This window comes from Pinus tabuliformis, chromosome 4_1, assembly GCF_031772625.1.
Source record: "Pinus tabuliformis cultivar Carrire ecotype Pingquan chromosome 4_1, CPIR1, whole genome shotgun sequence".
In the NCBI taxonomy this organism is placed as follows: domain Eukaryota; kingdom Viridiplantae; phylum Streptophyta; class Pinopsida; order Pinales; family Pinaceae; genus Pinus; species Pinus tabuliformis.
Window position 1 is genome coordinate 782,593,288 of NC_142303.1, and position 14,108 is coordinate 782,607,395.

The window sequence follows — 14,108 nt, forward strand, 5'->3', positions numbered from 1 at the left end:
TCCACCATATTCTAGCTCCCATGACTGCGTTACTGTGTTGAGGGTCCCAGAGACCAATTCCCCCAAGGTTTTTTGGGAGGCAGACTATTGCCCACTTGACCAGTGCCCATTTGTGATTATGTCCAGAAGATCCCCATAAAAAGTTTCTTTGAAGATCTTTGATTTTTTTAAGCACCCATTTAGGCGCTGCCAGAACAGAGAAGAGATAAAGAGGCATAGATTGCAGTATAGCCTTGATAAGAATTAGTCGACTTGCCATGTTTAGGGCTCTAAAAGTCCAGGAGGTGAGGCGGGCTTCAAGCTTGTCTAAGAGCAGTTGCCAGGAGGTGTGCTTGAGAGCAGAGTCAGTTAAGGGGGCACCGAGGTACTTGGAGGGGAGAGAGGCTACAGAGAATCCTAGAATGCGGGCTATAGAGATTTGAGTTATAGCGGGAGTGTGAAAAAAGAAGATCTGGGATTTAACGGTGTTGATGCTGGCTCCAGAGGCTGCTGAGAAATCATCAAGGAGGGACTTGAATTTTCGAGCTTCTTGGACCGAAGGATGCCCAAATAACATGTTATCGTCCACAAATTGTTGGTGGGTAATGGCGAGGGAATTATGAAGGGATATACCTCTAAGCTGATGCTCCTGGAGAGCATGCTTGATGATGCTTCCCAGCCCTTCGGCCATAAGAACAAAGAGAAAAGGGGAGAGGGGATCTCCTTGATGGATGCCTCTGGTGGGTTGAAAGGGGGTGGAAGGAATTCCATTGACCAGGATGGAGAAGAAAGAAGAGGAGATTAAGCTCATGACCCATTGTACCCAAGCATGTGAGAAACCAAAGGCTATCAGCATTTTTTGAATGTACATCCAACTCAACTTATCAAAATCTTTTGAGAGGTCAATTTTAAGAAGCATACCTGTTTTTTTGAGGTACTTGAGAGAGTGGATGATCTCATGGGTGAGGATGATGCTGTCTATGATTTGCCTTCCTTCCACATAGCCCGATTGTTCTGACGAGATGAGCAGAGGTAGCAGCGGCTTCAAACGGGAAGCTATAACTTTAGATATGATTTTGTAGATGACATTACAAAGGGCTATTGGCCTGAATTTGTCTGGAGTATTAGAATGCTCCTCTTTGGGGATGAGAGTGATGAATGTTGCATTTAAAGAGGGGAGCATCCAGTGGAGGGTTCTAGATTCTTCCACTACCTGCCAGACTTCATCTTTGATAACATCCCAGAATCTATGGAAGAAATTGGAGGTGAAACTGTCTGGTCCAGGAGCTTTTCCTTCCTTGAGTTGTCTCATAGCTGATTCAACCTCCAGTAAAGAGACCGGACGGAGGAGCAATTGATTGTGATCATCTGTTATCACTTTCGGTATGTGTGGGAGAATCTTTTCAATTGCTGGTTGTCTATTGATATCAGGTTCTTGATGGACCGTTTTGAAGTGCTTAAGGAGTTCTTTTTCAATATCCTCATGTTCTTCCAATCGGTCTCCCTACTGATTTTGAATTTGGGTGATGTTGTTATGCATTCGCCTCTGGATGGCGGTACGATGAAAGAATTTTGTATTCCTCTCGCCCTCCTTTAACCATCTTATTCGGGATTTTTGTTTCCAGAGGATTTCCTCTTGTTTTTCTCTTTCTGTAATCTGTGTCTGAAGGTTCTTTTCCTATTCTATGAGAGCTTCAGTCCTTCCTTCAGTTATGATAGTTTGCTGGATTTTCTCCATTTCCTGAGCAAGGCCTTTTTGAGCTTGGAAAATGTTTCCAAAGGTGGCTTGGTTCCACTGTTTGATATGCGCTTTAAGGAATCTAAGCTTTTGCTGGAATTGAAACATTTTGGAGCCTGCTGGGGGACGAAAACTTTTCCATGCATTCTGAACTAGATCGTTGAAATTTGGATGTGTCAACCAGAAAGATTCAAAGCGGAAGGGTCTTCGAGTGGAATTTTCGGGTCTTTGCCATTGAAGCGAAATGGGCCAATGGTCCGATCCTGAAAGTGGAAAAATTGAGGCTGAAAGGTCTCCTCCCAGGTGGATAGCATTATCTGAGATCAGAAATCTGTCTAGCCGTGAAGCGATCTGATGGGGACCGGATCTTTTGTTATTCCAGGTAAACATTCCATTGTTGAAAGGCAGGTCAATTAGCCAGTTGCTTTGAATGAACTCCTTGAAGTGCTCACTTTCATTGTCCAGTCTGATTCGTCCTCCTCTTTTTTCCTCTAATTTAGTGATCATATTGAAGTCGCCCCCCGTTATCCAGAGTGGATGAACCCATGTGGCATTGAGCAGTGTGAGTGTGTCCAAAATTGTTGCTTTGTCCACAGCAACTTGTGGAAAATAAACATTAGTGAGGTGACCATGCACATTGGTCCCTATGATATGGAAGGTAGCTTGTATGAAGTGATGGTTTGCATGGAAGTCCGTGAGCGTAATGGCCTGTGCATTCCATGCTATTGCTAATCCTCCCGAGGCGCCTATAGCGTCCACTGCAATTGTGTGGCTACCTAGCCAGGCTTTTGAAAGAATGGTACTGAGAAAAGTACTGTTACATTTCGTTTCTTGCATGAAGAAGATATGAGGTTTCTCCTTCTGTATCATGTTTTTTATCATTCTGTATTTCCCAGGGCCATTTAGCCCTCTTAAATTCCATGATGTGAGCTTCATGGTTCAGGATTGGGGAGCGGCCTGTAGTACTTTGTCAGTTTAGAATATCTACCAGATTCTACCAACATTTCCCCGATGAAGATGGTTCTTTGTAGATCTGTCTTTCTCCCTCTTTTCTTGGTGTCCTTGGGTAGGTTCTTTCCATCCCACTGACTTCCTGGTTGAATTCCTAAAGATCGTTGCTGATGTGCTCTGGATAGGATGACCTCTAGACTTTCTAGCTGTCTTGCCGGAATTTTATCAAATTCTTTCTTCTTGCATGCTTGCTCAAGGCCAAAAATGTCCAAGTCTCCTAAGTCGATACTTTCAGGCTCTTCTTCCATCTGCTTGGGTTCACTGCTCTCCGCCAAGATGTCATCTGCATGCTTGGGATCAATAAAAAAAGTATTGATGTCCATACCGTTGGGTTTCCAGGCCGACTCTTTAATAGAAGAGGAGATGGGGGGAACTTGGTTTCGCTCGGGAATTTGGGCAGGAGTGGAATCAGAATGAGGGATGACAGAGGGCATTTTGGGAAGCTCAGAAGAGTGCATGGAGGGATCAGAGACCAAAGAGGCAGGTTGAGCTAGAATATCGAAGCTGTTGCTAGTAGAGGGATTAAAATTGCTGGCCGGGGGATTTTTGGGTTGTGAAGCAGGCTTTTTATGATTCCTTTTTCGAGAGTTCACTTTTGTAAAGCCATCTGGATCAGTATGCCCTGAGGAGGCATTGGAAGAGGGCTTTGCATTAAGCGGGCAATCACAGAATAGATGTCCATGCGCATGACATTTTCTACACCTAAAGGGGACATGTTCATAATCTATTGTCTGAATCCACTCAAAATCATCATGAAATAGACTTACCGAGTCCGGAAGAGCTTTGTTCAGTTGCATATAGACACAGATGCGGGCATAGGAAGTATACCTTCTGAGTTTTGTTTCTTCTGCAATTTTTATAAACTCTCCCAGGCCGTTTCCAATATCTCTTAATGACTCTTCATCCCAATACTCCAGCGGCAGGGAGTATAACCGGATCCAAACTAGTGCCAAGCTCAGATCTTCTTTGTCTGGGTTGAATCTTTCGACCCAATCACGTAGATACAGACCTGCAGCGTTAAAGAAATAAGGGCCACCGTCGATGACCCTGTTTCGATCTTCGATACAGTTGAATATCGCTGTAAAGAACCCCTTTGGTCCTAGCTGCAGATTGATGTGCCCTTTTGGTTTCCATTTGGCTGCTATCCATCCCTGTAATGCTTTCTCTGTTGGCCAAAACCCAATAAATTTTCCAATGAGTGCATGATCTTTCATGAACTGGATTTGGGTGTTGATTCATTGACTGGGCAATTCAATCTTTGGTCGTTCTACTGCTACAGGTTTGCAGGTCGCAGAGGTTACTTTGGGCATTTCATCTTCTCCTGCAGAGTTTTGCTGCCTGTCCTGGGGTATAGCTTCTGTTTCCTGAGGTCCACTCTGTTTATCAGGCTTATTCTGATTTGTCTGCGTCTGTGATGCAGAGGCCTTGTCAGATCTGTTCTTGGCCAGAAGCGCAGGGTTCACCATGGGGGGAGGCACAGAGTCCTCCCCCGACAGGGTTTCCATTGAGGTTGTACTAATAACTGGCGTGTGAAGTCATCAGTAGTTTCAGAGTCGATGATTCAGGGGCGCAGTGCTCAGAGCAGAGCTCCATTGCAGAGTTTGGGAAAACCCTAGATCGCCATGTTCGAGCCGCTACCGTCTTCACTCCTAGCTAAGTGAGGATTGAAGCAAGTGCATTATTGAATGAAAGAAACACTTTTTGAGGAGGGATGTTACATATGGCATCATAACAATATAGGTTGCAACAATGTGGCCTATAAGTTTACCATGATTTTTTTTAACAGAATGAATATATATTTTTTCATAGGAGAAGAAGAAGAGTAGGAAGAAGGGAGAAGCGATGGTAGAACCATAGTGAGACATTAACATAGGTGAAGATGGAATATGGGTACATCTGGGTGAACAAGCACAAGTTCCCATAGTGGAATTAATGAATATGGTGAGAAATATATGGATAGAATTAGGGAACCTCTGTGTAGGACATGAGCAGTTGTTAAAAGTTAGTGCAGAACAAGAGAAACTCATTAAAAACCTAATAGACGGATCCAATCCCAATATTGTGGAAACAATAAGGGAGGAAGAGGACTCAGGAGAGGCATCCATGAAGAAGACTTATAAAGAGGTGGTTGAAAGAAAATAAGCTAAATCCAATGGGAAGGAAGAGCACAGTTAACAAAAAATTCATTTGAAGCATCGAAAGAGGCCAAAAAAGGAACTACAAGGAGAATTCAAGAAGATCAAACCCCCAATCTATGATGGGGAGTCTGAAGAAGCAGAAAAAAGAATGGTTTTTTAATATCAATAGGTACTTTCAAGTATACAATTATTCTACTAAATTAAAATCTAAATCAGCTACATAGTTGCTATAAGGGAAATCTTCTTTGTGGTCTGAAGAAGTCAGAACAATGTATAATTTAGAAAATAACAATGTTAATTGGGAGGAATTTCAGAGGATTTTTACGAAATAATATTTAATTGAACATTATTTTGATGGCAAGGCCAATGAAATCCATGATTTAAAACTTGGTCAAATGTTAATGGATGAGTTGGGGAAAAAATTTCCTCATTTTTTGAGGTGTGTACCATATATGTGAGAGGAAAAAGATAAAGCACAACACTTTATTAACTGTCTTCCTCTCTCTTTTAAAGAACGAATTGAATATAATAGTCCCAAAATAATGGATGAGGTCATTAGAAAAGCAAGAAAATGCTACCAGTAGGCTAAGTAGAGAAATGAAAATGTGAGATCATGGCCAAATAAAAAGAAGAAAAATTTGCCCAAGGTGGAAAAGGAGAAAAACATGTATCTTTTAATCGATTTGGTAAGTACATTCAGGGTCAAAATTTAGCGAAAATATTAATCAAACCCAAAGAAATTAGACACAAACTTAGATTAGATCCAAACATGTTGAATTAAGTAATAAGGGGTTTAATGGGAAAGATAAAGAAACGTTAAAATGTCGGGGCTATGGAGAACCCCATCTTGTGAAAAATTGTCCCTATAATACAATATCTATGTAGAATATACATAATATTCAAGAGGCTTCCACTATTAACGATGTGGTCAGGGATATTCCATGAATCAATGTATCATTGGAAGAGCGCTAGAGAAAACATCAATCCACCATGGTGGAGATAGAAGGTACAATTTTAAACCAACCTATTTATGTTTTGATAGACCCTGGTGCTAGTTTGAATTATGTTAGTCCCCAGATTGTAGAAAAATGTAAATTAAATTCTAAAAAATACAAAAAATTCATGGTTGGTCCAGTTGGCTATTGGCACAAAAGGAAACATTACAAATTGGGTAAAGACATGCACTATTATTCTATATGGGAACCAAATCACCATGAATCTGAACATTATGCCACTGGGGTCATATGAAATTCCGGTAGGGATAGCCTGGTTGGAGGGGCACATGGAAATTGTTACTTGTCTTAATAAGATTATTACCTACACTCTAGAAAATGGATAAACTCAAATTATACATTGCATACCTAGGGCCATTTATGTTCGACAAAGATCTACTTTACATTTAAAGAGGGCTAAAGGAAAGGATGCAAGTTGTTTTTCATTCAAGTGGAAGACCACTCACAATATAAGCAAGCTAAATCCTTAAATGATTTGGAAGTTATTCAAGACTATCAAGATATATTTCCTTATTAGCTTCTTGGTTTCTGCCTAAGAGAAACATAGATTTTTCCATAGAATTAATACTAGGAAAGTTGTCTAGGTATCAATAGTGCACTATCGGATGACTGTACAATAATTATTGGAGTTTAAAATGCAGTTACAAGAATTATTAAGAAAATTATACATCAGATCGAGTGTGTCACTGTGGAGTGCACTAGTCTTATTTTTTTAAAAGAAAGATGGTACATTCTAGGTAAGCATTGATTACTGGAAACTTAATAAGTTGACAACTAAGAATAAGTATCTATTGTCCAAAATTGATGATTCATTTGACCAAGTAAGGGGAGAAACTATATTTTCTAAAATAGATCTCAGGTTTGGTTATCATCGACTGAGGATTAAAGGAGAAGACATTCTGGAAATAGCCTTCCGAACCCGATACAAACATTATGAGTTTACAATGCTTCCTTTTGGACTTACAAATGCAATAGTTTCTACCTTTATATGTTTGATTAATAGTGTTTTTAGCAAGTTTCTAGAAAATTTCATACTAATATTTATAGATGATATACTGATTTACTAGAATACACCAGAGGAGCACAAGCAACATCTAGAAATAATGTTGTAGACTTTATGTGGACATCAATTGTACACTAATTTCAACAAATGTGAATTTTATCAGGATAAGATATAGTATCCAGGCCATGTTATATCTAAAGAGGGAATAGATTTGGATCTTGAAAAGGTAAAGGCCATTTTTACCTAGCTAATCCCTAAGGATGTGACAAATATTAAATCATTCATGGGTATCTCAGGATACTATTGCAAATTTATAGAGGGATTGCCTAAATTAGCATTGATCCAGATTTAAACAGGAACACAACAACTTATAGATATAATCATAAGTACAGAGATGTAGCAGAAAAACACTTCATTTCATTAATAGAAAAATACTGAACTATGCTTACAAACAGAATGGAAATAAGATAGCTCGGGTGATGGTAGCTTATCTCTGAGAAGAGATATGGTGGCTACATGCCTCTAAATTGAGTTACAATGAGACTCAAGGGCATTTTTATTATTGAACAACAAGAGAAAAACCCTAAACAACTAAAACCATAACCCGAGGAGATGTAACACCAAGAGTTTATGGGCCCCCTTGGGGTCAGTTGGGAAACCAACTTCCCAGGGCCGTAACTTGGTCATATTATCTCTGTTTGACGTGTATGATACCTCGTTGGAAATATCTCTCTGAGGACTACAACATTGAAGCGATTGCCTTTGAAATTATTGAGAAATTTTGCCAAAAAACGTCATTGAGGGCCTCAAAATGGCTCCGGAAGTTCAGGACCCAAAAAACTGCCAAAAATAGTAATCTGTGCTACAATTAAGGACACTGAAAAACTAAAAGAAACAATGGTGAGGGTCCAAATAGAATAGGCGAGTGGCCACCATAATCTCTCTGCAGAATAAAGGGGTTAACTTTGAGTGGACTAAAAAATGTGAAGAGAGCTTTGAACAGTGAAAACACTTACTATTGCGCCTGTGCTAAAAGTAACAGATCCTAATAAGGACTTTGTAGTTTGTATTGACGCTTGTTTGGAAGTTTTAGGAGGAGTACTCTTGCATGAAGGTCATGTGGCGGCTTATGAGTCCTACAAATTAAAGGATTATGAGAGAAACTATCCAATCATCAACACATAAAATTTGGAGACACTATTTAATTGGTAATAAATTTACCTTAATTATTATCATTTGAGCTTAAAATACTTTTTCATCCAGCTTGACATGAATACCATACAAGCCAGATGGATGACCTTCTTGGGTGAATATGACTTCAACATTAAGCATATAAAAGGAAAATAAAACAAAGTGGAAATCATGCTAAGTAGAATTTTAAATCATATTTGTGAGTTAACAGTAAGTATTGTTGAAACAAATTTCATAGAATAGATTAATACAAGAACATTAGAAGATAAAGATTATCATCAAATTTGTGAAAATTTGAAAATTAAAATTGATCATGGAAAACAACCAGATTATACACTTAATTAAAATGGGTTCTTAACATTTAAAAATGTAATTTATGTTTCAGATATGGTCAGGATTAAACAACTAATATTAGATGAACACCAAAAAAGACCATTTTCATCCCACCTGGGTTTTCGAAAAACTATCACAACTCTTAAAAAGGAATTTGTCTAGTGTGATATGAAGGAGGAGGTAGTTAAGTACTTGGCAAGATTCCAAGAGTGTCAGCAAGTAAAATTTGTGCATCAATACCTAGCAAGATTATTAAACCCCCTTCCCATACTAGAATGGAAGTGGGAGGTAATTTTGTTAGATTTTATTACTGGGTTACAAAAGACTAGGAAACAACATGATTTTATTATGGTTATGGTAGAAAAGTTGTCTAAGGCTACTCATTTTATACTTGTTCCTTCTACTTATAGAGCTATAAAGGTGGAAAAGGTTTTCATGGAATAAATTTTTGCAATTCATGGAATACCAAAGGCTATTATATCATAGAGGGATGAAAAATTCACTTTCAATTTTTGGAAGGAATTGTTTATTGGAATGGGTATACAACTAAATTTCAGCACTACATACCATCCAAAAACAGATGGTAAAATCGAAACGGTCAACTAGGTCCTTGAAAACATGCTACGCATGTACGTAATGAACCAACCCACACAATGGGAGGACTATTTGCATTTAATTGAGTTTTCCTATAACAATAGTTATAAGGAATCACTCAGGATGATTCTTTTAGAAGTTATATATGGAAGGAAGTGCCATATCCCCTTAACATGGAGTCAGACTAAAGATAGGCTTACATTAGGGCTAGATTTTCTCCAAGAAATGGAGCAGATGATGAATAAGATCAAGCAGAACCTAAAAGGCAGTGCAAGATAGGATAAAAGGTACGCGAACTTAAGAGGACACAAATGGAATTCCAAGTGGGGGAACATGTATATATTAGAGTATTACCAAAAAATATTTCTTTAAAATTGGGAAACTATGCTAAACTAGCCCATTAGTCTTGTGGTCCTTTTGAAATACTAGCTAGGGTAGAGCCAGTGGCCCACCAACTAGCACTACCAGTCCACATTAGGGTTCATAATGTATTTCATGTGTATCATTTGAAAAAATATACATTATCATGCTCATATTATCAATTGGAATGTTGTACAAGTTGACCTGAAGGTGAGTTCCAAACCGAGCCTCTACAAATTTTGGACCGAAGGGAAACTACACTCCAAAATAAGGCCATTTCCTAGTTTAAAGTTCAATGGAAGCACTTTGGGCCTAAGGAAGCCACCTGGGTGATGGAAGATGAAATAAAAGAAGCTTTTCCTATGTCTTTCCAAGGAAAATGGAAATATAAAAACACTGAGGATGGCGCTTTCTTTTAACCAAAGGGGAGATGTCATATCCTTGGTAAATTTGTCTTTTTATGCCATTTATATTGGACATGTGACTGAAAAGTCAAGTGGTGCAAGCAATATGTTATGAAAATGTAAAATATTTATTTTGATTACTAAAAAGAAAACTATTTTGTGTATTATTGTTCTTATAAATATATTAAAGGCTATCATGTGAGAGATTAGACTCTTAACTACCATGAAAACAATTGGAATCAATTATGGCCAGGATGAGGGTAGGAACAAAACATAAAATCCTCCATTTTTGCCATACAATATGAATTGTTGGATGAGTAGATTGCTAAAGAAATACATGATTCGAGAAAAATGTCATGGGTGGAATTTATATTAAATAGGACTACGGGAGATAAAGGAATTCATAATTAAAAAAAGGCGCGAGCAGGAGAGAAAAACTGGACTTGAACCCATAATTAGTAGGACCCTTCCTGGGGTTAAGGAGGTGAAGTTGAGGAAAAATTACTAAGTGGTTTTCCTAGTAGGAATGTGGAATTCGTTAATCTATTTATAGAAATCCTTCAATAAACATATAAATATCTGGAAAAAATTGTGTGAAATATATTATTTCTGTACTGAGAATTAGGAATTTGAAATAAGTAGGATTTCATTTATCTATGTTTTCTAAGTGAATTCAAGAAGGTGAATGAATAAATTCTACTAACAAATCTGTCAATAAAATGTATATGTATATGTGTCTATGGGTTTGTTCTATTATAGGATAGTTGTCGGTTAAAGGACAAAGGATTTAACTTAAGTATTTCCACAAGAAATACGAAGTATTCCTCTGACGCGGAGAATTAGGAAAGAGACCCTACCTAGGGACCAATCCTAGTATCCACTTTACAGGTGGATATGAAAAGAAAATATGAGATAACTAACTAAAGTAGAAGAACTACCCATGTAGCATGGAAAATACAAATATGTACATAATCTGTCTTACACAAAACATTGCACTTGTACTAAAACCGAATTCATTGGAAAACACACACACATATAATCTTGTTTAAAAAAAGTAGAAGTTTGCTTCCAGGTTAGCAAGTTAGAGGTCAAAGATGAGGGAGGGAGACCGCATCAATTGGACATGAAATATGATGTCCTTGGAAAGTTATTAATAGGGCCTTAAAGAAATACCTTAGGTGGTCTCCCATGGCATCAGTCCACCAAGATTTTGGCCTACCTGGTGTTTTCTAAACCTAAGAAATAAAAACAAAAATAACCATATCATTCCTTGAAGCATGCATTTATACTAATACATAAATTGAAGTGCATATTTTAAACCTACAAAGAATATCCATGTATGCATGAATGAAAAAAGGAAAGGAATCGGACTAACAATATTGAACAATTAAACCATGGCTACAATAACATTCATGTTGGGTTGTGTTATATTCTTTCCACGTAGTTAACAGGGGGTTTGAGGGGCACCCGTAACCCCACTTTATGAGGTCCGGGGCAGTGCCCCGGAAAATTTTGGTTTTGGACCCTATGTTAGGTTGGGTGGACCCACCTATGGTTTTGTGCATGATTTTCGCACATGTTTTTTTTGGACGCGATGGTTTTCGGTCCATGGTATTGGATGTGATGGTTTTTGGTCCATGGTATTGGATGCTTCGGCATGTATAAATATGTATTATAACATTGAAAGGAACATAATGAAAAATCAAGCTAGTAGTCCCGGTTTTGGGATCCAGGGGGAAATCTCTGTGTATATGTGTTTTATGTGTTCTGCTCTCGCATTATTTATTTTCTATGTTTTAGAATTTGTATGCAGGTAATTTCTGTACGGGGTTAAAACCTACATTTGGTATCAGAGCGGATTTGGCTTAATGGGGATGCCTTTGTTACTGAGGGGTTTCGCTCGGGCCTGTGGTAGACCCTGTTCAGTGGGAGATCTGCGAGATCGATTCTGGTGGTGAAAGAAGATGGCGAGCAGTGGAAAGATAGAGATCGAGAAATTTAATGGCCAGAGTTTTGAGTTGTGGAAACTCAAGATGGAGGATCTGTTGGTGGATAAAGATTAGTGGATCGTGGTAGATCCGGGTACTAAACCAACGGGAGTGTCCGATGAAGAATGGAAGAAGTTGGATCGGAAGGCAAAGAGCACAATACAATTGTGTGTCTCAGATTCAGTATTGCTGAATGTATCAGGGGAAGCTACAGCAAAGGCTTTGTGGGACAAGTTAGGGACTTTGTACCAATCTAAGTCTCTGGTGAATAAACTATTCTTGCGGAAAAAGATGTATAACCTGAGGATGAAAGATGGAGACTCGGTGACAGAGCATCTGAATGCATTTAATACTGTGGTAAGTTAGTTAGCATTTGTTGATATTAAAATTTCAAATGAAGATAAGTGCATCCGTTTGTTGTGTTCTCTACCAGATTCGTGGGATAGTCTGGTTATTGCAATAGGTAGCAATGCAACTGCCTTGCAGTTTGATGAAATAGTCTCAGCCTTGTTGACGGAGGAGATGAGATGGAAAAATATGGAGAGCCAAAATGGTGATGCCTTGTCTGTACGAGGACGGTCCCAGAACAGAAACAAAAATAAGTCATCGAGTAGGAGATCTAAATCTAGAGGGAGATCTAAATCTCCAAGAAAACCTGTAAAGGTGGTGTGCTGGAAATGCGGAAAGGAAGGCCACTTCAAAAGGGACTGTAAATCTAAAGATTCTGAAAAAGGGAAGGGATCTGATGAGGCTCCTTCTGCAGAGGCGAAAACCACCTCAGATGAAGGTGGGGATGTGTACTTGGCTTCTTCAAGTACACATGTAGATCATGAGGCATGGTTGATTGACTCAGGTGCATCCTTTCACTTCACTCCCCATAGAGAGTGGTTCTGTGAGTATGAGAAATATGATGGTGGTGATGTATTCTTGGGGGATGACAGGAAGGCTAGAATCATTGGTCATGGAAAAGTAAAGTTGAAGCTGCAAGGTGGAAGGGTTAGAACACTTTCGGGTGTTCTGCATATTCCTGCATTAGCCAGAAATCTAATTTTTGTTAGTAAGCTGGATGATGCAGGTGAAAAAACAATGTTCAAGAAGGATACCTGCAATATGGTTCGGGGAGCACTAGCACTGATGTGGGGAGTTCGGATTGGAACTCTGTACAAGCTGCAAGGTAGCACTGTTATTGATGGGTGCAACAATTCTGTGGTTCCTAAAAGTGGAGCAGAAAATCTAGTGGTCTCTAGAGAAAAGACCATGCTGTGGCATCAAAGGCTTGGACATATTGGAGAGAAGGGCCTTCAAATACTTCATGGTAAAGGTATGGTAGAAGGTATGAGTAATAGCTCTCTGGATTTTGATTTCTGTGAAAATTGTGTATACAGGAAGCAGAATTGGGTGAGTTTCCCCTCTGGTGGTAAGAGGGAAAAACATATATTAGAGCTTGTGCACAGTGATGTGTTTGGACCTGTGAAGGTTCCATCACTGGGTAAGTCTGTGTACTATGTATCATTTATAGATGACTTCTCAAGGAATACATGGATATATTTCCTTAAGAAGAAATCTGAAGTCTTTGACAGGTTTAAAGAATTTAAGGCTCTAGTGGAAAACTAGACAAAGAAGAAGATAAAGGTGCTAAGGATAGATAATGGTGGAGAGTTTTGCAATAAGGAATTTGAAGAATTCTGCAAGAAATGTGGTATAGCATGGCAGAAGACTACTCCATATACACCTCAGCAAAATGGAGTTACAGAAAGAATGAACAAGACATTGATGGAAAGGGCAAGAAGCATGCTCAGTGGTGTCGGGTTAGGACAAGAATTCTGGGCAGACGCAGTGGATACTGCATGTTACCTGGTCAACAGGTCACCTTCATCAGCGTTGGAGGATAAGACTCCATAAGAAGTATGGACTGGTAAGAAACCCTCTCTTTCACATCTGAGGGTATTTGGATGTGATGCATATGTACATGTTCCAAAGGATAAAAGAACAAAGTTGGATAGTAAATCTGAAAAGTGCATCTTTATTGGGTATAAGGATGGTTTAAAGGGTTATAAGCTTTGGAGCCCAGTAACAAGGAAGGTTATGTACAACTGAGATGTGGTGTTCAGAGAGGTGAAAGATGTTATTAAACATGAATTCCAACCAAAGGAACCTGAGAAGATAGAGTTTGAGCTAAAGGAGGAAGAATCGGACTCTACAACAGAGGAGGAATCAGAAGATGAAGAGCCACAAACTCCGCCTGTGAGAAGATCAATTCGAGAAAGAAGGCAGCCAGAAAGGTATAGTCCATTTGCTTTCTGTTCAATTTTTGCTTTGTCTGTTATTGATGATGATCCCAGAACTGTGAAGGAAG

The 14,108-nt window shown here is 38.9% G+C and overlaps 1 protein-coding gene across 1 annotated transcript; it reads right to left on the minus strand.

Annotated features, from left to right (window-relative positions):
• Positions 1-1,657: 1,657 nt before the first annotated feature.
• LOC149178496 (uncharacterized) lies at positions 1,658-2,653 on the minus strand. The gene has a single exon (XM_089422118.1). The coding sequence runs from the start codon at positions 2,651-2,653 to the stop codon at positions 1,658-1,660; it is 996 nt and encodes a 331-aa protein (XP_089278244.1).
• Positions 2,654-14,108: the final 11,455 nt, after the last annotated feature.

Bases quoted from the DNA above. Each gene is read 5' to 3' on its own strand.
- LOC149178496 (XM_089422118.1), bottom strand. From the start codon at position 2,653: ATGAAGCTCACATCATGGAATTTAAGAGGGCTAAATGGCCCTGGGAAA.